Genomic DNA, 24,000 nt, shown 5'->3' on the forward strand with positions numbered 1-24,000 from the left:
CTATATTATTTATTTTTATATATATATATATATATATATATATATATATATATATATAAAATGTATTATTTTTTTTACCAGTTTAAATATTTACTTTATTTTGGACAATTTGCTCACCAGGTGCATTCTCTGACTGTTTCCTTCTGATCTCTGGCCATAGTATAACATTTAATTCAGTTTATTTTATATATAAAATAGCCCACAATAAAAAAATTACAAAGATAAGTGACGATGCCTTTTAGAGGTTTGTGATAGATTGAACTTTCTGTGATATTCTGGTTTATAAATTTGTGATTTTAGCTTTAAAAAAAAAAAAAAAAAAAGAAGTCTGGTTGTAAATTAAGGGAAAGGACTATTCACGTCTTGTAAGCATAACAAAATTATTCTCAAACACCAAGAAATTTGTCCTTTTTTTTTGTAGATGCACTGTGTTTCAAATGTCACCCTCCTTGGACCGCCTCAGCTAAAGGGCAGTCTGTGATGTTTCAAACACTCCGGGTCTTCGGGGCAAAGTGAAAGAGCCATTCCTAATTGGCTGGAACAAAGTGCACATCCGAGTCGTGCCGGCGGCCTTACATCTGAATGTCACCAGTGGTTACACGCTGGTATGTGTCAGTTTACCTGGAGCGACATGCGCACAAGTCGGACCGGACACAGAATCGCGGCCGTGCACCGACTGGGTGACCTTTCCATGAAATTGCGGTTCTCTTGTTGTGCTGAGTGATGCCCGCGACTGGTCGCACGCACGCACGTCCATCTTCTACCATCGGTCATTCGTTAGATTTTATTTGGCAGGAGAGGTTGCTCGGTTTTAATTTAAGACCAATCTGAATAAATGTATCATTTATTAAAATACAATTGAACGCAATCCATGTTGCCTCAAACTAAGAAGCTTAAAACTAACAAAAAAAAAATTGGATATAAATAGATTATACCATTTATGAATCCAAAATGCGCCCCGCATATTACTACTTAATCGGTTGCTATCGGTATTTAACTTTTCTCTATGTGACACCACGACCGGCTACGGTAGCTAGTCTTCTCCAGTAAGCATTAGAACAATGGCTTTATTTTACTGACGGGACCAAATGGCACACAATAAGTAAGACGTTGACGGCTTCTTCGTTGACGGCTTCTTCGTTGCACCAAGGGACGTGTAGACAAAAAGAACCCAGGAAATTTATAATAGATGTTCATAAATATAATGGATGTCATTGCCACGAGACCTTCGCCTGGTCTTGTGACGTTTGCATATTGATTACTTTAATAATCTTGCCATTGTGTGTCTGAGTCAGTGTCAACCAAACCTGTCAAAACCTTTCCCCTTCTCCTTTTTGGCTCTGTCTTGGTCTCCACCAACTCCCCAGGAGGATAAAACTGAAACGTTATGGGGCCGTAAAACAAAAGCGTTGCGCTGAAACGCAACTGCGTCCGACGGGGCAGTTGATTTGTACTATCTACCGTAATCATTTCTAGAAAATAGCCGTTTCCTTTTCATATTTAACGATGGCGCTGCATTTTTGCTCATAGGGGAAAAAAAACAACCTTTCTAGATAATGCAACCTATTCACGGTTGAGAGCGCGGTTGATACCAATTTAAGGTTAATGGTTCAATTCTGTTCATTGTTCCAGTGAGACAAGCCGGGGATAATAATTTTCTTTGGCTCTCTCCAAAGGCTTCAGTCGGCATTCCCTGCCTGTCCAGCAACAAGTCAACATGTAAATAAATACGCAACATTTCAGTTTTTAAACATGCATTTTAGGTGCCTAATGAGCCTGATTTGACTGCTCTGTCCCTCCCCAAAATGAAAGGAAATCCGGTTGCTACGTTGTGAATGATTTTTTTTTTTTTATACAGAGTGAAGGTGAAGATTTAGACACAGTGCTCGTGTGACGGCATTGTGGCTCTCGGAGACATGGCTCATAAAAGCCTGGGATCACAGGAGATCTAGCTACTCATCAGTCACATTGATATCAGCTCGCCTTCAGGTATCGATCGCCCACATCCAAGGTGAGATATGTTCCTTTGAAATCACTGGGGGTGACGAGCGTCTGCGCCAGTCTCGGAACTGTGAGGCAGCGTCAGCCCTTCCGCTCCGATAAGATAAGAAGATAAGAAGGCTCGGAAATTTAGAGAAACGCCCGGGCGATAATTGCATTTGTCTGTCATGCTGTCCTTGGAGATTAGCATCCTTTTTTTTAATTTTTTTTTTTTGTAGGCCTCGCAGAGCAGATGAGTAGGATGTGATGTGACCGTGTCATGTAATGTAATGTGCCTGATAGAATGGTGTCAAATTATTGTTCCTCGCCAGAACACGCTTTTAACAATGGATGTCGACCCGGCTGAAAGGCGTCCCGATTTCCCAAAGGCAAGGGCCACATGTTCAGATTGCTTGTTTTGCGGTTTTATTTGGGGTTAATGTCATATATTTGACAACAAGCACATTTTCACAACTGGATTTCATTAATGTTTTTGCCAATTCAATTCAGTTTATTTTTCTATAGCCCCAAATTACAAATGTGCCTCATTGGGCTTTACAATCTGCACACATACGACATCCCTGTCCCAGGACCTCACATCGGATCTGGAAAATACTCCCAAAAAAACATGCCAGTCAGGAGCCAGGACCAGGCTTCAGACACCGCCAGGTCCAATGGACCCTATGAGGCGAGAAGGCACAAAGACTCCGGGGAGGAAGTAGAGTTGGTAAGGTCCAACGATGAGACGTAAATTCATCCATAAGGAGAGAGAGAGAAGATGAGAGAGGAGCTCAGTGTATCCTAAAATGTCCCCCAGCAGCCCGAATGAACGATTTAATAGCCCAGAATGCAACAGTAAAGGTGAAGTCGTTGTGTCGCATGTGTCGCAGTAAGCAAGACTGTGTGTGTGTTGGTGCTGTCCAACCAGCGCTCAGCTTGTCCCAGCATCCATTCTATCAGGAAGGTTTTTTTTTTTGTTTGTTTTTTCTAAGCCGTACAGAATGAGAAAAGTACACCATTGATGAAAGGAAAAATAAAACCCTCTGAATGAACTCTCTGAAGCATTTCATGTGTTGAGCCTGTTCCTTTGCTAAGTTCTTCAGTGCAGCGTTATGTAACGGCCCCCCCCCACCCCCCACCCCCACGACTAACCTTTTCTGAGACGATGGTGAAAAGAAGACAATATCTTCCCAGCTTGCATCCTGTCCTCCTCCTCCAAAAAAAATGTGAATCCTCCATAACGGGACGTGCCCCATCACTGAGTAGTCGTATGGCATTCGGCTTTTGCTCCATAAATGTGAATCCCTTATCTTCCTCTTGGCCCACATTAAATAACCAATCATGTACTCGATCGCGTTTCCTTCTCCCTGTCGGCTCCATCGCTCTTACCGCTCCCCACAGTAACGGCTCCTCCTAAATTTACCGGCTTTCATTTAAAAAATTGAATGACTGCCGGCTGCTTTTGTCGCACATGAATCTTTCAGTAAAAGTAAGACCTCCTCGGTAGTTTGAACTTCCAGATCCGAAACTGTGTGCCCGTGTCCAGAGTTAATGGGCTTTGCTGGACAGGAAAACATCTAATCTGCTTTCATTGTTATTAATGTATATTTAGCCCTTGTGTCACATCTTCCTCCCCAGACGGAGAAGCGATCCCAGTACTACTACGGGGTAGTTACGGAGCTTATCTAGTGCCTCCGCATGGCTCTCAGCATGGTGGAGGCTCCCAGCTAACAGCGCATAATATTGGCAACGGAGCCGAACGTGTTTTACTGTTGGTCGGGATGTTTTTAATCAGCCGTTACCGGCAGGAACGTCTGCGTTTAACGAATCACAGACGGAGCCCTCGAATTACAACACACTCGGAGACGGAGCGACGCTCGGGGAGACATTATTACTCTGCTATAGCTTTACATCGATGATGGTTGTTTGCTGCTGTATTATTGCTCCAGACCAATAACCCGAGTGTGAAGTAGCTATGAGTGGGCGCCGTGCTGTGCTTTGAAAGGTTTCACCGTGGGCTCTTTTCATTGGCCTTTTTTTTTTTATAATTACGTCCAGGAAATGGATGCTGATGGTTGTCAATGCACCATTACTGCACCAACTTCAGATTTTATTTAAAGGGTGGCGGTCAGAGGCTAAAATTGCTCCATATATATTGTACTGGGTGGTATTTGTCAGCGGTAGATTTAAAAACTGCTCTGATACCTTCACAGAACAGGGAAGTGTTTTGCCCTTTTTGTTTTATATATATATATATATATATATATTTTGTGCTCCGAAAGTACCTTTTATGCCACTGCCTGGGAAAATGTATCAGCGAAATTGACTTTTATTTTTCTATTTCTGCACATAAAAGTTTGCTCGTTTGCTTAAAAAGTCACGAAAGTGTTCTTAACAAATTTAAAGTTTCATGCTCTACTTAAAGTCGAACTGAGATGTGAATTCTTCTTCACTTTTTGTGTCGGAGAACATAAACCGTAATGATATTTACATTAAAAGCTATTTTTTTTTTTGGAAACGTTAACGCCCAACCGTGTGTGTGTCAGCTTCACGCCTCCTGATTGGCCTTCGTCCATCTCATTGACTGACTTTTGGTGCTGGAGGCACGTCGTAGAGCGATTTGTGTGTTGTTGACGGGTTAGGGAGCCAACCAAAGCCCCTGTCTAATTTGTATCCCACCCTGTAATCTGTTGTTGCCCTGCAGGGGTCATTCTCATTTATATTTGATTCGGCAAATGTAATTGGAGGACAACCACCCACTAAAGCAACCCATTCCGAGACGGCATGCTCTCTCTGGCTGTATTCACCTCTCATTTCCCATTGATTCATTGGCCAACCTGCTCTATAATAATCAGTGACCCTCTGGGGCAGAGTAAATTATGAGCTGCTCACAGAAATAGAAGATTGATGAGTTGGTGGAGGACGTTGTTTGCAGAATATCCTGCACTAATGTTTTTTTCTCATGGTAAACAATTTTATGAGTTTATTACCCAACCTCAAACATTAGTCCATTTGCAAAGGACAAATTAAATCAACGCCTGTTTAATATATTATTTATTACCGTGGCCGTCCAGTGAAGACTGCCTTTGTGTATTTTTTATTTTTATTTGTATTCATCTATTGGACGGAGCCAGGTTTGCGGTTTCCAGTTTTTGTGCTAAGCTAACCTGCTGCTGGCTGTAGCTTCACATTTACTGTACAGACACGAGAGCGGTAACGGTTTCTTCATTCGACTCTCGGCAAGAAAGAAATAAGCGTATCTCCAAAAAGGTAGAACTATTCCTTAAAGGGATCCTTATCAATTGTTTTTATGTTGTGGGTTTATAAAAACTATCTTTTTTACAATCTTAATTGGTCTTTAATTGCTTAATTGACAGTTTAATCACCATGTAACCCAATTATTGTGAAAAGGAAAACCACTTTCCAGATTGAACTAGATGATTAACTGGAATCTGCGTTCCAAAAAAAACACACAAAAAACAGGTGGACGACATCTTGGGAGAGGAGAGCGACAACGAAAGTGAGGGCCGAGGGAAGGAGAAGCCCGGTAATGAGGAGGTGGAGGACGAAGGGCGGCAGCGGCGGTCAGGAGCTGGACAGCTAGCAACAACAACAACAACAACAACAACAGCAGCACCAGGAGGAGAGCTCGGTCCTCAGGCGGTGAGCGTGGAGGAGAGGATCCAGACGGCATCCAGTGAGGGCGGTGTGACAAGGTGAGCCTCAGAACATCCTCTTGAGTGTACGGTTTACTCGAGGGATTTAAAAATTCAAATCCTACGCATTCGATTGGAGCACTAAAAAGGGGGGCGGGGCCTAGAGTTTAGCGCGACACGCGCACACCTTCCACCTGTTGTTGGATCAGGAGGAAGACGAGGGAGAGATGAAATGGAAACGTAGCATGCAGCTCTCTCTAAACTTCCAAATTGCCACAACTACCAGCTTATTCGGGGATTATGAGATATATATAAAACCAAAACGGAAGCTAAAGACGCACCAACTTCTGGGACTTTAGGTAAAATGCACACGGATGTCAATTCGGGCTTTATCTTTAGCCCGAATATTTACTGTCACGTTTCCTCACGCTCTTCTTTCCTGCACGCCGTGAAATAAAAAAAACCTCCGCGTGGAAAAAGACTCGAAACCCCGGCGAATATCCTTGAATTAAAAAAAATAAATAAAAAAAATGTCCCGTGTGTTTTTCCCCCTTCTCCTCTTGACTATTATCATAACGCGCCACTTCATCAACTGTGCCTGATGCCAGACGGTCTGGTCCGTTGCCATGGAGACAAATTTGAAACAGACAGCGGGCGGTCGGAGACTTCTGAACACATCGGAGTCTCTCCTCGCTGAAGGAGAGCCTTTATGCACCCGTAGCTTATTATTATTATTATTATTATTATTATAATATTCGCCCGTACGCTTCCCGTTTTTTTTTTTTTTTTTTTTTTGCTGGGGTGGTGGGATTGATGCTGTCGTCACGGTTACAACACATGACTCTCCTCACCTGTAGTGGCTTCTTTGGAGGACGGATCTCTCGGTTATCTGGACTGTGCCGTTGTGTTGCTCTCTGGAAAGAACACACACACACACACACACACACACACTTATTTGGCAATAAGTAGAATGATATAGGGTCCTCAAAAAAGGGAAAGCCTCTCCACGCCTTTTAGGCTTCTTCTTATTCTGTATTTGACAGGTAGTCGTTGCCTCACTGTCAGTCTTCTGCTTCACTGTCTCTTTTTTTGCTCTCCGAATCCATTTTAATGAACCTGAATCTTTATCGGCTTTTCTTGCTCCGCTCGCATCAGAGCCCTTGAATGCATCACACTCTGAAAACGTGTCCGATGTGACTCACACACACACACTCATTTGCACATGTCCCCGTGTAATCAACGCTCAATTATTTACTCCACTACGGCGAGTATTAAAATGAGATTTGTCTGCAATGCTTTTTGTAATAACAATCAGTCATGATTAATTCATGGGTGAAATAAACGATGTATCGCCAACGAAACATTTTGTAAATGTGTGCAAATGATTAATACGCGATGTGGTAACAAATCACAAATGTGTCGTAAACCTTTTCGTAAATCGTGAGATCTTCATAAACAAATCCTAAGTATATAATAACGTGATATAATGAGTGATTAGTTGATATCTTAACCTTTTGCACACATCAGTTTCTGGCAGGAGAAAAGAGGCCATATGCGATGACTCGGCAAGATCCTCCTGAGAGGACGTTCATTGTTTCTAACGGGAAGAGGAGGGAGAGACGCATTTGAGCTTTTAGCAGCCTCTAAACTGTCTGAGTCTCTTCAAGTTTAATCTATTTTACCTTTTCCAAATTATGTGCGTTACTGATTTATTTACAAGTCATTTATAAGCGTTGTTTGCAGCCCCCCCCCCCTTAATCTAAAGCGTCTCATCGCATGCAAACGTGCGTCATTTCAACGTCTTCAACGCATAACAAACATAACACTTCAGTCCACACGCTGAGCCTCTGCACCTCTTTGTGCTGACTCGGGTTTCCTGTCCGTGAGTCCATGTTCAGCCTCACTGCTCTGATTGGTACACCTTTTTAATACCTTGTTGGGGGGGGGGGGGGGTGTCTTCACGGCTGCCCAGGCAGCAGCACGATGCTCCTTTTCCTTCTTTTATTATTGGGTCCGACACCCTACTAATACCACAGCCTGCCTCTTGTACCTGAACCCAGTGTGATGCCCTGGCATGAGCTCTGATACGCTTCATAAGGTGACATGTAATTTTAATGCACTCCTTCTTATACTTCCTTCTGTCTCTTTCTGGTTTCTTTCTTTCTTTCTTTCTTTCTGAAATAAGAAACCGTTTTTTTTTCCTCAAACATCAGTAATGGGCACACATTTGGTGAGAGCCTTATCTCTGCTCTACCTCACATATTCCTGTAGGACCTCCGTACAAAAAAAAAGTCCTCGCATTAAAGATTTAACAGGCAGAAAAGCCGTGTTGTACGGTTACGCACTTTATTTTGAACCGCAAAAGGCCTACACGAAACTAAATGTATAATTTCCTCCCTTTTTTTTATAACTAGAATAAAGGATAAATATATGTGTATTACTTTCCTTCAAGACAAGAGCATATTTCTACTCCTTAATGTAGTATTGCACTTCCATAAATTTGGAGGACTCACAAAAATTAAATGAATTGAATAGTCAAGATAATCTGACTGTTATATTCTGACTAGTTTAACCCCACAATGACCCTGATGACATCATCGGGGTTAAAGTATTGTTGCCCGCGTTGAAGTTGTTGTTTTAATGATAGCAACACACTTTCTTTATATTTTGCACAAAATAGACATACATCTGTTGCTAAGATACCGTAGTGATGCGAGCGTCTCTCGTATCTGCTCTTTGCTCCTATTTCTTGCACCGCCTCTTTTATTCAGAACAGAAAATACGTCTTTCTTGCATCCATCAAAACTATGAAACTACATACATGATATATCATGTGCAAACTGTGAGCAAAAGTTACCAAAATTATAAACTCAAAGTTTTGTTTAATACAGGTGAGCAGCTTTTGGCTTAATTTAATGTATAATGAAGAGCACTTCAGGCATGCTGAGAACCGCTCTGTTCTTAATCTTGTTTCTGCAAATCAACAGGATTAAGGAATATCTTTATTCTTTTTATTTATTTATTTATGTATTCATATATATATATATATATATATATACCACTAAATACCATGAGATGAGGTATCATTGAAGGGAAGAAGTGTTTTATATGCATCATAAATAAAAGATAGGTACACATAGGTCCATATCATTTTTTTCTTCCATGTCCTCATGAATACTTCAACGTGTCCCGTCTCTCTCCCCTCTTGAATAAAGATGTAATGTTTTCAATGTCTCTCTCAGTTTTTACAATGTGCAATACTTTCCTCAATCGCCACTTTGTTATGCCCTCATTCAGACATTTATTTAAAAGGAAAATCTTCAACATTAACCACTTTTTAAAAAGGTGCAATAAATGACATTACATCAAGATAAAGTGTCCGTCAGTCAGCGAGTGGAGGAAGTGACGCACGGCTCGGGGATGTGCTCCTAACCGCCGTCGAACTGCAGATGAATGTTTTTTTTTTAGTGACTGCCGGCGTCGTTCAGTTGATTTGAGTGACTTCTGTTCTCTTAATTGGTGACGATTCGAGGACGGAAAAAAAGAAGACCGGGACAATTATCCGCCTTGCTCTCGTCTTTCGAGGCGTGTTGGCCACTCGGCGCCAATTACGAGACCGTTCGGTTTTGAGTTGGATGTCAAGACGCTGAGGTATGCGTCGAAGCCTTCATTAACTACCGTCTCTTTTTTTTTAATAACATTAACACAATGGGCTCTACTTACCACGCGCACTTTTCCCTCAGGGCTTCTGCAGCAATTAGACCCGTTGGCGGGTTTATCGGTTCGCCTCACTTCTTCATTTCCCGTCTCTCAAGGTGAGACGCGACATCTATTCAGGCGCTCTCATCATCACGACACCGCTTTCTCTCCCCGAAATGTGAAGAGGAAAGTGTGAAACTTGTCCGCTTGAGTTCGCACGTTGTTATAACGTCGGCGGAGAGGAGGAGGCGGCGGCAAGCGGGTTGTTTCGGGAGGACGAATTCAAAATGCTTTTCATCTTCTTCTTCTTTTGACCCCTATTCGTTGGATGTGTTTTGAACCCGATGTTTTCCAGTTTCTGTGTGTGTGTGTGTGTGTGTGTGTGTGTGTGTGTGTGTGTGTGTGTGTGTGTGTGTGTGTGTGTGTGTGTGTGTGTGTGTGTGTGTGTGTGTGTGTGTGTGTGTGTGTGTGTGTGTGTGTGTGTGTGTGTGTGTGTGTGTTTCTTTTGTGTCGCTGTTTGCGCAGCGCGGAAGGTGAAAAAGGCTGTTGTGTCCTTCGTCAATGCACGTGGACGCAAACACATGTTCCAGTCCTCAGTCTGGGAAGAGTGACAAAAATGTCTTTTACAGTGGAGCCTCGCCATGTTTATGTTTACACTCTCTTCAGAGAGGCTGTTCTTCTTAAATATTTAGAGATATGTGACCCAGATTTGTTTTCATGTGTATAAAAACATTTTTTGGGGGAGCCAATAGAAGGATTTAGATGTGAAATAATCATATTCTTACGCTTTTCTACATTTATTTGAGAAACTACTGGATATGCTAACGTGCTGGAGGTAGTTGAGCAAGTAGAGCGTTCTCACTGAACACAGCTGCTTCTCCTTTCAAACCAAAGCATTAGACGTTCGGGTCAGACATGGAAACCTGCGTCTTTTCACTGGAAGCTTCCGCTGCGGTCGAGAATAATCGAGGGTCCCCGTTCAGGTCGGTGGTTGACGACAGAAGTCCCTCAGAGTGGACTTTTTAAACAGTCGTGGGATGGAAGTGCAGCGCGGCATAAAGTCTTCTTTTTGAAGTGTGTGATATCAAAGAGATACCTATTAATGGTATTAATGAAACCGGGTCTTCTCTCCGTTACTTCCCTGCCTGTTAGTCTCTCTTTGGCCATTTCTTTTCTGTAGCAAGCCGGATTGAAGTATGAACCTTTTTCCTTTTTCTTTCTTTTTTTTTTAATCAATTTTTTTACTCCCGTGAAGGATAAAAGCTAATGATGCTCTACTTTTTGTCACTTTTTAAAAAAAAGATTAATAGTCCTGACCTGCACTTTTTAATCCCCATTAGCACGTTATGGAGGGCCGTCTCATGTTGAGAAAAAGATTTTATTGTTATCATGAAGTCGAAGTCCTGGCCTGTATTGGTGTTCAAGAGAGGTATTACACATGAGATATATATATATATATATATATATATATATATATATATATATATATATATGATTGAATTATTACATTTAACCATGAAAAGAACTTCTCCATTCATTTACTAATTGTCGAATACATCAAATTGCAGGAAAAAGTGAAGTAAAGATGCACCAATTGCAGTTTTTGCAGAGAGAGAATATTACAGACTAAAATTTTCACCACTTACAGCTCGTTAAAATGCAATTAAGTGTTTAAACTACGCTGATCCTGCATTTGTCCTTTTTCGTGGGGCAGTAATTTGATGGTTTAATATCAATGAATAACTGGTGAATCTGACTCGGCAGGGTTCCTGCATCATAAAATAAAGCTAAGAAAAGAAACACTGTTCCCAGGAGGCCGTCCTCCAGTCACATGGGGAATGTTCCACCTAATGGTCACCACGGCAATAAACCCGAGGGCACATTTTTTGGGCAATGGGTTGAACCGAATGGGCCGCTGTCGTCGGCAGTAAAGGGACAACACGGCGTGCTTCTGCACCGCATGCGTTTGTGCTGATTCTGCGGTTTGTGTACATGAATTATCAAAAGCTTGTACGTCGATGTTTCGACACGTAAGTAGTCGTGAGGCTTCTCGTGGCTCCAGAGGGGCGCGGCGCCTTTTTTCTTTCATTCAAATACCTGCAGGAGGCACTCAAACCCGTTTTTTTTTTTTGGAAAGTCTTCAGAGGACGTGAAATAAGAATAGATTAGGTGTCATTATCAGATGTGATTATCAAAAAAACGACGGCGTCCACAATAGTGTAACGCTTGTTTGTTTTTCCGAGCAGACGTTGTTTTGGCTTTTCCCCGCTGTCTGGAATATGTTTTATTAAACTGCATTCTGTGTATTATTGAATAGTTGAATTCTTCTGCACGAAAACCCTGCGGACGAAACGGGACGCGATGTCCGTATCTCTGAATTTAGAATGAGCCCTTCTCTCCCACCAGTTCTGCTTCCCAGGTTTGACATCGTTTTTTGACACAAATTTGATTTATTTCTTTTGGGAAGGGGGGCGCGTTTCCAGCAGCAAGTACGGCCTGTTCTCCCCGGCACCCCGAGATTCATCGAGGCATCAAGAAAATAACCCTTTTATTTTATGCAGAAAATATGGTTTCCTTTCGCAAAACCTATGGCGCCCCCATCTACACACTGAAACTCATCTTTGAACCAAATCAACCGCACACACACACACACACACACTTCAGCAATGCTATTAGATGTCCCTTGAAAGCCGATTCATTCTCCGGACAGCTCGCGTTATCGGGTTCTAGCCGGTGACAATTTGGACCTGATGAAACTGGCCAACATTGTCTTAGCCGGTCACTATCGGTTCAGGACCCCCTGTACTGAAGTGCAGAGTTTTAAAAGCCCATGACTCCAAGAACTCTTTGGAGAGGGAAAAAATAAAAGTTGAAGTTTTAATTTCCTTGAAATCATCCAGTGTGGCGTCAGTAAGCTGCGTGCAGCATGCTGGAGTCTGCCAACCCGGCCGGTTTGTGACGCAACACACTGAGAGAATGGAGAACTTTCTCATTGTCTGTATTCTCTGCATGGGTTCTCAGTGAGGGTGAACAGGGACGTGTAAGAATTTAGGCCCAAAAAAAAATACATCAATCTCTATACATCTCATTACATAATCTGGGGTGTCGTGGACTTCAAAAGCATCTTTTCCCAATTCCATGGAATTGTGTAAAATGGGGCTAAATGTTGATTCCGAGGTCAATTTGGGACGTTACTGTCGGTGGAATCGTGTTTTCTCTGCAGCTGGTCGAATTGCATTTAGACAGTTTAACGCTTACCAAACTGCACTTTTAAGTCTAGATCCCTTTTTTTATTTGATATCCTTTTTTTAAAATGACCACCCAGTGGGGGGGAACCCACTCCCTGGATCTCACTGCCGTCTCGCCGACTTGTCAGTTACGACTTTGTTTTGTGGATGAACCTCCGAACCAACCCACCAGGACTCAAATATCCCCAATAAAACAATGGATGCTTTCACTCTCCGGCGTCAACTTCTTCTCAATAATCAGTAGGCGCAGCTCCAGTAAATTACCGTACTTGACATTCATCGTCTCGTCGAATTGCAACGCGACAGCCTCACCGCACAGCCGGTGGGACTTCAGCGTCCTCTGTTACGGCTCGTTCACAAGTGGCACTTTTAAAATAAGAAATATATTCTTATCCTTGTGGAAACACCCCTTCGGCCTTCGCTTGGTAAACGGCTCCGTTACGTAACACGATGAGCAGTGTTTTGATTATTTTCTCCACACGTGTGAGCAAACAATCTCTATTAAAGGGCACAAAAAAATCAACTTCACCGAGATCCTCAAAACGTTCTGCCCGTTTTTTTCCCCCTCGCATAGAACGCCGCAGAACCCGCTGAAAACCCCTTTTTTTTTATTATTATTTAAATGCCACGGCTTATCTTCTTCCTCTCCAAACAGCAGAACAGAAGAGGCGGCTGCTCTCATCAGCATTTAAACTCCCTTTTTGTGCAGCATTCGAGATAAAAAGGAGGAAAATAAAAGTATCGCCTATCTCGGCGTGCCGAGAATCTGCCTCTCTCTTTTCTTCCACCGCAGTACCTTTTTTTTATTTTCATTTTTGCATATTCTCCTGTTTCATTTGATCCTTTTAGTCTTCTTCTCCCGGAGATAGCTGTCTCCTCTAGTGTGGCGCCGTGCCCTCATACTGGGGATTAACAGAAAGCCTTGTGTACGTATGGACTACATGTTCTCATTAAATGTCCGTCCTCATTTGACTGCTTTTTAAAAAGAAACATTTAAATCATTCAGTGTGAAACACAATTCCTTCGCGGAGCCAGTTATGTAATTATTGTTACTCTTAATCTCCCCTGGCTTCCTCCAGGTTATTTGTAGGCATTATACTTTTAAGCAGTGTAAAAAAAACAAAAAACAATTATCTTTTGAATGAAGACTAAAACAATTTCCGACGCATTCAATTCCTCTAATTAATGTCTTTTGTTCTTTTGCAAAAAAAAAAAAAAAGTGTTCGTTTCGGTTTCTTTTCCCCCCCCCCGACTTGATCGAACAAAGCGATTTTGGATTGAATGCAACGATGTTCACGTCGAGTCTTTTGTGACAAAGCGAGCGAGAGACCTTCTTTTCCGACAGCGACCGCTCATATTTGAATTCGCTCGACGTCTCAATTCACAATTTCCTCTGGCGTAGTTTTGTCTTTGTCCTCTTCGGCTAAATACGGGCTGCGCTATCTTCTTGGTAGAAGTTATTGAGACTGAATAACATTTAAATGTATTTCCACCCTCTCTGCAAGAAGAAATGGTACTCCGCAGGGTACCTTTTTATATCCAACAAATGGTATTTAATAATCCACTCATTTGCATGCATGTTTTTTTTTTTTTTGCATACTACCATTATTAAGGACATTCTAATATATTTTGTTTTTTATGGGTTTTAAAAAAATTAATATTTACCCAAGCCAAAAGTGTTTTTTTTTGTTAATCTCCACCGGGGGGGGGGGGGTGGAATCGTGCTATCCGTTATTACGCAATACGCATTTTTCGTGCCGTTCGTTTCCATTTGAGTATCCGGTGCGTAGAAAAAGCTCACAAAGGCCGTAGGGCTGTTATCGAAATATATAGAGTTCGACTCCATGCGCTTTCCCAATTAGAACGCCCGTACCCGAGGCCCCTGTTGTGGGTCATTGTTTTTTTGAGAATCGGACCCCTAAAGACTGCTTTAATGGCACTTTATCGCTCCGGTATTATGCTCAAATGATTCTATTTGCATTCACGAACGCCGTTTTTTCCAACTCGTAGAGAGACTTGGCCTAATTGAGTTTAGCTTGTCACTTTAAACAATATTTCCCTCATCTGATTAATATCTAATTAAAGCAGGATTTATTTATTTTATTTTTTTTATTGTAAAAAGGCCCAAGAGCTGCTTCTGGTGCACCGAGCCTCGTGGTGGTTTTCCAGGTGCAATCAGCTGTAGCCTGCAGGGCTGTTTCAGTGAACAGAGCCTCCAGACAAGCTGCTGCTGCTGCTGCCGGAAAGGTGAATTCCGGTGGGTTGGAGTTGCTATAAGGTCGGCTTATCAAATTAATTGAAGTTGCGTGAGTGTGCACAGTGGTTCCCCTTCGACGGTTACTTTCTGCGCTGGCCGGAGGCGCCATGTTTTCAGGTTCAGGTCCATTCTCGTGAACGCAAGGAGGGTATTTCTTCACATTTTGTTATAGACGTGTGGTAGAATCCTCCATTGGTTTGTGGACGGACGTCTTTGGAGCCTCAAGTTCGGCATTGATATATATATATATTTTTTCTTTTGCAGCAAATGAAAGGCGGTGACCAAATTTGGAGGCCGTATGCAGTAACACGGTCGCCTCATAAAGCATACCCCGCTGTGTCGTCTATTTGACCATCATTCGCTAAATGAACATCACGCTGTGTCGAAGAAGACTTGAAGCTAGAGATTGAGACCAAAAAACTCATGTTTACAACGTTTACTGATGTAATGAATCAAGTTAGAAGTGAGGTCATCTTCTCATAGACTTCCATGTAACTTCTTGAGTTGCCGTCTGGTAAACACGTCCAGGTCAAGGATGGACTGATTCGATTTGCGTGGCCAATTTTTGGGCCCTTGCTCAAGCATTTATATGCTAATAATTTCACACAAATATCTAAGAGGAGAAAAGACATGAAGGGATGGCGTTTTGAACTTGTGTGGTTGGTGGAGGCAAACAAATTATTCAGTGCTTCCCGTCTCAAATTTGTGTTTTTCCCCAAGCCGAACTACAAGTGACCGTGTTTGTGCGCCACTTAGTTTTTTTTCTTCTTCACCTTTTTTACTCGTTTTGCACACTAAACGCCATCAAAGATATTCATAAGAGCTGTGCGAGTAGAAGAGATGTCTCGCCTCACGGCGTCCGTCAATCCGTCAATCCGGCCCCGCGGGGACACGGCTGACAACGAAGACCCCGACACCTGAATCCCAAAAGCTGCTTTCGAAGCGGCGCCAACGTGTAACGTGTTTTTTTTTATTTATTAAAAAACGACGTCGACGGCGGTCCGCTTCGCTCGGCTTCGTCCTCGCCAGCTCGCACCGAATCCAACGGTGCGGAGCAGCGGCACAATGATCCCGGCGAGAGAGGCGGAAATAGGAACGCTTACTCAGGCTTTTCATATATGTGAAAGGAGGAGGAAGGAGGAATACATAAGCAGAGGAGGAGGAGGAGGGGAAAAAAACTGCAAGTAATCTGACCCAGTTTCCCTCGTGGCTCCAAACCTGGTGATGCAGGCAGTTTGTGTTTTCTATTTATGCTCTTGGTTGGGCTTGATCTCGCTATGAGGCAGAGAGATGCATCTCAGGGGGGGAGGCTGGCCTGTTAATAGCCGTTGTTTAGCACCGCATGTACGTACGCGCATGCATGAGCTATTTCACACGCACAAAAGTGTATATGGCATAGAGGAAGAGACCAGCGTCATTCTCTGACAGTTCTACCAGGTTATGTACGCGGTGCATTTGAAGGGTTTTTTTGTGCATTCAGTCAAAACCTCTTCTTTTTTTTTTGTTACTTTGGATCTCACAACATTCGGAGACGGTTCATTCAGCTTCACGGCAATAGGGACGGTAATAATTGTGCGGGAGCATTTCGGTGAATTAAGAAGTCAAAGACGCACCCCAGATTTATATCCAAGTGTGACGTCGCCAATCCTCCAAAAAGGGCTTCTGGGAATGACTCGTGAGGTTTTGGGAGGCGGACGGGCCTTCCAAAAGTTAGCTGCGATTTTTTTTTAAAACCCATTCGAAAAGGAATCGTCACGATTTATCGGATTGGTTTCGCAGCGACGACGTCGGTAGTTTTGTTGACGTTTCACTTGTTCGGGCCACGGAGGTGCTGGAGAATCCATAAATATGGAGGAAGCTACCGTAGCATATTAGCTGTGTTGCATCCCTTTTTTTAAAAATGTTTTTATTTGAGCGTTATCTACTTAATTTTTAGAGCGATGCTTCGCTCGTAGTTTTGTGACAGCGGTCGATGGTACAAAGACATCTTATGAACAAACTTATTTGCGACTTATTAATTCCCATTAATAGGGAGACTAAATTTAAGTTTGCGGGTATTTGATGAGCCAATACTGATGTTCTAGTTGTCTAAAGGATAAAGAAAAGATACCGTGAAACAACTGAATGGAGAATAGTCATCAGGGAAGTGTTTTCTCTATCCCCCGACATCCTGTTCAAAATAACCTGATTCAATCAAAACAAAAGACTCTTTAACCACGGCCCGATTTGAGTCGTCTCGTTGATGTCGTCAGTAGAGGTGTGAAGAGAGGAGTCCCTCGCCGGGTGCCACCTCGTCATAGTCGGGCAATCGGGAATTGTGAGGATATTCTTTGTGCTCTCCGCCCACAGCGTGTCCTGATGAGGAGAACGCGGGCTGTGGGAGTATCAAAGTAGTCATGCTGCTCTTCAAAAATCCATTTTCACTTGATTTTCATCTGTGGATTTTTATTTGATATCTTTTTAGATGCCGGTGTTCATAATGCAGCGTGTACCTTCCCTTTTGATGCTCCTCGGTAAAGTCAACCTCGTCTCTGAGATGAAAGGTTTAAAATTCAGTCCCGTGTCCTATCAAAGAACATCCACCCAAAGTTTCTGCTTCAGACAGTAGCGGATCTTAGTATTATAGCTTTGAATCAACATTATAATGACCTCAGCTGCAGGAAGTAAAGGAAAACCACAGAGAGACCGTATTTATGTATATATACTTTATTTATATATATATAGGGAGTTGATGGGGTTATCTAGCAATGCACCAACATGTCGATATCTGGATTTTAACACCGTTTTCTTTTTGTTGGCTGAATGGGGAATGAAGGCTCGTCGTCACCTCGAAACGCGGTAATCAAATGTGCGATATCAAAAAAAACACAAGACACACAGCTGTTTCCTCACTGGTGAGAATTCAGACATTTTTACAGTGATTTTTCTCATTGATTTTTAAAAGAAAGAACAAAATGCATTGTCAAAAGTATAGTGCACTACTTTTTTTTAGTCATTCTGAATTGCAGGATTTACAGTTTTTAAATTTTTTTTATTTGAGATCAAAAGTCCGGATACCTCGGTGTAAGAATTGATGCCGAGCCCTTTTTTTTAAACTCTCCAGTTGCACACGGATTGACTTTTGAACACGTGACCGCCGAGTCGCTCCCGCGACGAACGAACACGTGAATCAAGCGAAGCGTGCGATTTGTTCATCGATTCGTTTCATGTCGCGTTGCCTGCGTCAGAGTTTCCATCGGGACCCCCCTCCCCCCCCCGAGGGCGTCCTCGGAGCTGCCTTGAGCTTCGGATACGGAGCCATTGTATATTTGTCACTGTTCTTTTCTTTTTAGAGTCGTCTGCTCGCTTTAATGCTTGTGAGAGACGAAGCCGACAGCGGGGGGGGGGCGGGGGGGCAACAGGGTCGTTTGCATACGTCTGTTAAAGACACTCGATGGAAAAGCAACAAAAGAAACTCCAATGTTTTTATGAGCAGGGACGACGCGAGCTTACGAATGAGTGAAGCAGCGTTGGAACAGAACTTCCTGCGACACGTCACGGTTGTTTATTGACTCGTGGACCGCTCCGCCACAAGGAACACACAAGTTTACTGGATATATACGTCTCATGTCCCACCGTCCCAACCTGTAAGAAAAGAAGAACAACCATGTCCTCTATGAAGCAGCTGTCCCGAGTCCAAAAGAAAGAGACGCCTGCAGCTTCGTTTAAAGCCGTCGCTAACGCAGAGAAAAAGAAGCGTCTCGTATACGAAAGGACCCCCTGGGAGCTTTAATGTGATCCCGCTGCCTGCGGCGGAGCCGGAGATGTGGGCGGTTTGATGCAGACGCACACGGATGACTGGGAGGGGGGGGGGGGGGGATATAAATGACACTGACAGTGAATCATACAGTTGACGAGTTGCATCACACCTTTGTCACGCTCGGCGCTCTGGGACGTTGCGTTAGCAAGGTTATTTCTTTCCTACAGTCTAGTGAAAACTTTGTGAAGGAAAATAACCTTAATTTACCTTTTGTCAAAACTGCCACCTGTCTATTTGCGATACAGCAACTATATACATATGCACGTTTACGTTCAGTTTCCAGTTATTCCTAATAACCTCCAGTCTCTAGGTAAGTGAATCTAAACGTGGTTGACAACCGTGTTGCAACACATGCATTGTGCAAAAAAAACAACAAAAAAACATTTGTAGATACGAGCAGTTAAAGCCGTGCATGAGACAAACTTTCCGGGTTATGCCTTTTTTTTTTTAATGAGACGCATGATGCAGCCGACATCGTACAGAGAGAGGTGAGGAGATGAAAAGGGATTCAGTTTGTTTGTCTTCAACCGAGCCGCTTATCGGCTCGCTGCATGCGGGAGCGTGAGGGACGGGAGGTTTACGGCTAACGACAACTGCATTGACACATCTGCTGTGTATGATATGGGATACATGGAAAGGGGGGGGGGGGGGGGGGGGGGGGGGGGGGGGGGGGGGGGGGGGGGGGGGGACGACTCTGCAGCAAACCAAGAAGATTAGAGTCCCGAAAAGTTGATTATTTAGTTCTTTACCTCCCTCTCCCACCCGTTTCCTCCTCTTTTCACACTTTATTTCCTCCCTTTGCCTCTTCGCGCCCTCTTTCTCTCTCAACCCCTCCTTCCTTCCTTCCTTCCTTCCTTCCTTCTCGCTGTAAGCGGCGTTGTCAGAAGTGTTTGAAGTCTCTTTTTGCAAGGCTCTCTCCTCGTCTCTTTCTCTGCCTCCTTCATCTACAGCCCGAAAAAAACTGAGTCCTCGGGTAGAGTTCGCAGCCTCAGACTTCCATCAGTAAGAGCGTACCACAATCAGAAGTGATGGATGCTCTGCATGACTAGATTAAAACCCAATCCCGCCCCGATCCTGTAAAGTCTTTGCCCATCTGCATGCTCCACGGAGTCAGTGTTGTCTGGACCTAAACACACACAGTCTGGTAGAAATGCATCCTCGTCTTGGGGCATCTGTTTCCTGACTTATACGAGCCATTCTGTAACACTTGTGTGTCTGTAATGATGCGTTCAGGCCCCCCCCCCCCCCTAATGCAATCACACTCCCCGTATAGTACAAAGAGATAACGACATCTCCAAGTAACGGCCTCAACGTCCGTGTGTGTCTCGGGAAATGTGACAACGGGGACATTTGGTCCCCCCCTCCGTTTTCCCCCCCTTCAAATATATATTTTTATATAGTTGCATAAATATTTACCACCTGACAGGTCGGCCCGCGGTGCCTCTTGTGTCACCTGACAGCCGCTTGATTTAAAGTGCTCTCTCGGGGCTTTGGGCCGACCTTTCTGTTGACTCGATTCAAAGGACCTGTACTCGTATGGTCCACTCACACACTGATGGGCTCCAGTCCACCCATCAGGACTCTAACTAACCATTCACCCATTCCTACACCGCTCCACCAGTCCATGTCCCTGCTGGGGATCGAACCTGCGATCCTCTGATTTGAAGGGCTCTACCACTGAGACCCAGTCGCCCCAGTTGTATCCTGGTTTCAAAGGTTTCCTCCCTCGCATTTATACGAGTACATTGTTATTATTTGAATGTATCTATTCATTTAGCTCATTAAAATAAATATTTTTAATAAATCTTACCTTTTAAAAAACAAACATATTGTGTAGTGTAAATTGGTTTGATGAACTTAAATTAAAAAAAATAAAAAAAAACAGGATTGCCGTGATCACGTAGTCATAGCAACCCCTCATTGACGGGGAGAATGACGCGTTGATTTTTACAGTCATACGCAGGTAAAGCACTTAAAGGTAAATGTGTCTCTGGGTCGTTTAATCTATTTGGAGGCTGTAGCAACTCTCTGTAACGATCGTCGAAGCCGTTTCCATTTTTTCGCGATGGCAGATTATTCCTTCCGCGGCCTCGTTGTCAACGCCCAACGCCTCCTACCGCCGCCGAGCCGCTTCCTGTTCTGCGCCTCCAGCTCGTGAACCGTTTCCACTCTCGTTGCTTAATGACCTTCCTTTGGGATTTCGGCTCATCCACTTTAAAACAACAGGACTGTGTTCCGCGAAGAGGGAGCGACGCGTTGAACTACACCGACAGCTTTTGAAGGGCAAATTCACCCGTCTGTTTAATAAGGTCTCTTCCCCCCCCCCCCCTCCCCCTCCCCCTCCCATATGCCCATTTTGGATGGGCGTGTTCTTAATTCTTACCCAGAATGAAAATAAAACCTCCGTTTCTCTCGCTGCTTCTCCTCCTGCGATAATCACTTCATCACTTGTGTTTTTAATAAACATTTTTCATTTACAGTTTGTGCAAAACCAGGCAAAGATCTCCTAAAAGTGGATCGCAGCTGAAGCCGACGTTGAGTGAACGTGGTGGGAAGCGTCTGCCGAGCTCGTTTCTCTGGGTGGTCGGATTAATAGACGGGGATTTAGATTTAGATTGGATGAAATGATGCGAGGCAGAAAGCAGCGGAGGAGCCCGACCCCCCCCCTGCCGCCGCCTCAACTATTAATATTTGGAAATGCGAGTGGGAAGGTGGGGTTTTCGCTCAACCCCTCCATTAGTGTGTGTGTGTGTGTATATAATATATGTACACGGCACACTGCAATGACTCATACAGTGTCGCCAACCCGCCCAGGTAGCAGTGTCACTGATGCCGGTACATTTGGGATCGCCTCATTTGCCAAATAAAGACTCATTACCAGCTCGGGCCTCTGACCCGGAGCCCTCGATCTTTGCGGCTCTGTAATTTGAAACTTATCTTCGGATGCGAGCCGCGCCAACACAAACCCAACAGCGGTCTAACCCCACCCCCCCCCCCACCCCACCCCACCCCCCCCCGCCCCCCACAGACCGCAGGGGGTCCACCGTATCCGTCGCCGAGAGCCTCTCCGCTCATATTAGCCCGACACCTGACCTTTTTTATAATGAACCTCCCTTGTCGTGGGAGGTTAGCGATGGCTGTCTGGCAGCGCGGTGGCCTAATGAGAGCGTCAGTCCTCCACGATAACCACAAGAGGAGAATAAAACCTGCACTCCTCATTAGCATCATGCTAATAAGCCGCTATGCAGAGGCTGGAGTGGAGAGACTGGGATGGCATGTTTACGGCCATATGAAACTATTCTTTTGCCACTTTTTTCTTCTTTTTTTTCTTGCCACTCGAGTGGAAACGGGTGAGATCCATTCGGATTACTCGTCGTATTAAAAACCTTCTTCCAGTTACACACACACACCTAAAATGTACATGTGAGAAAAAGAAATGATGGCATAAGTCTGGGTATCGAGATAGAGCTCAGAGAAAGGTGTGTGTGTGCGTGTGTGTGTGTGTGTGTGTGTGTGTGACAAGCCCTTGTTAATTGCTTCGTGAGGTTCTCAAGGGGTCGTGCCGTACTGAACACGCAGTACATCGAGTTGTTCTTTTTTTATTTTTAAACTGGGGAGCGTACCATATTGCTTTCATGTGAAACAACTGCTCTTTCATTTCATTATTATTTTTTTTACACCGTCAGGTGGGGGGGAAAAAAACATCCCTCTTCGTATTCGGTTCGCATGCCGTCGCGATCGCCTCGACGAATATTTAAAGCCTTTTTTTTATTTATTTGTTCTTCCTCCGTCTCATTCGTTCAGAAACAGATGTCGGTAGGCGGTTGAGGAAAAACATTGATTTCCGGATTGGCCGCCATATTTGTTTTTAAGGCAAACGTCAATAACGTGTGTGTGTGTGTGTGTGTGTGTGTGTGTGTGTGTGTGTGTGTGTGTGTGTGTGTGTGTGTGTGTGTGTGTGTGTGTGTGTGTGTGTGTGTGTGTGTGTGTGTGTGTGTGTGTGTGTGTGTGTGTGTGTGTGTGTGTGGTCTGTAAGGGAAACGTGTTGTTTTATTGTAAAAACTGATATCAAAATCTCATGCTGTAACGTCCCTAAACATTGTAGAACTTTTACGCATCAGTTTTTTGTTTTTGTAAAGATTAGACAAATAAGATAACGCCTTCTATGTTTTTTAAAATAATTGATCTTTACAGACGCCGGGATACTCCGAAGTGTTCCTTTTAGAGTTTCTGCACAGTTCCCTTTTTTCTGAATCATCTTTTTGCTTGTCTGTAGGGGCCACAAACGCAAGCACGATGAAGCCAAGGAGGAAGAGGACGACCGTAAGGAGGAAGAGCACGACCATAAGGAGGCGGAGGAATCCGCCGACGAGTCGTCCAAAGACTCCAACGAGGAAGGAGGAGGAAGCAGCTCGGAGGCGGACGAGATGGCCGCGGCCTTGGACCTGGAGCTCAATGACTTTATGTGACGTGGAAGATGAAGAGACTCAAAAGAAAATCAGCCCCAAAAAGTGGTACCTAAAAAAAAAAAAAAAATCCTATTGTTCTGCTCCAGTGTGTTCTTAGGATGTATGAGCCATGAATGTGTGCTGTAATAAAAAATAAAAAAATGAATGTCCTGTACAGAAATGGCGCGTTGCTGTGTAAATAAAGGCTTAGCGTTGATGTATATGGCCTTTTTTTTTTTTGGCATAAAGCATTTTGATGTTTAACATTTTATTGTAAGATAACAGACTGCAGGAGGGATAACATTTGATACTTTTTTTTGTTTGTTTGTTTAATTTTTTTTTTGTTTTTCTATCTCAATTTTTATATTGATGAGAATAAGATAAATGAAAATTATTAAAATTGTCGTACATGCCAAAGAGTTTGGAATAGGTTTTTTTTTGCCCACGGTGTGCAGCTAAATATTTTTACTCTGGACTTCCAGTTTTACTTTTTTCTTTTGGGGCCTCGGGGTCATAAATGCAAACCAGCCGTTGGAGACGTTTGAATGTGTTTTCCTCCTCAATGTGTTTGTATTGACTTGAGTTTTATAAGTGTTGGCTCACCTTTTTTCCCAGTTTTCAACTCTCAGTTGGGGGCCGACTCTCACCTGAAGCTCGTGTTCCCCCGGAGCTTTAAAGCCACGTGAGCCACCCCCCCTCCCCCCCCTCCCCCCCTTCACCACACAGGGTGAGTGAACCCAAACTACTAAACACATATTCTTGTTTTTTAAGGTTATGCATCGCTCAGATTTCTGACCCGAGGACAGGGAGCCACCAGGGAGGGTTCACGTGTTAAAAGGAAGAAGAAGAAAAATGTACAAACGTCAATATGGAACTTAAACTGAACAGATGATTTATTTTTTTTAAAGATAAA

General features: G+C 43.6%; 1 protein-coding gene across 4 annotated transcripts in view; it reads left to right on the forward strand.

Annotated features, from left to right (window-relative positions):
- ctdp1 (CTD (carboxy-terminal domain, RNA polymerase II, polypeptide A) phosphatase, subunit 1) overlaps positions 1-23,795 on the forward strand; it is a 43,131-nt gene extending 19,336 nt beyond the window's left edge. For 2 of the 4 annotated variants that reach the window (XM_034544654.1, XM_034544655.1), the window contains exons 12-13: positions 5,464-5,696; positions 22,916-23,795. In XM_034544654.1, the coding sequence (XP_034400545.1) occupies positions 5,464-5,696; positions 22,916-23,108 (426 nt within the window). In that variant the 3' untranslated portion in view covers positions 23,109-23,795. The other 2 variants (XR_004610100.1, XM_034544656.1) reach the window with 2 other exon arrangements.
- Positions 23,796-24,000: the final 205 nt, after the last annotated feature.

Source organism: Cyclopterus lumpus, chromosome 11, assembly GCF_009769545.1.
Source record: "Cyclopterus lumpus isolate fCycLum1 chromosome 11, fCycLum1.pri, whole genome shotgun sequence".
NCBI lineage: Eukaryota > Metazoa > Chordata > Actinopteri > Perciformes > Cyclopteridae > Cyclopterus > Cyclopterus lumpus.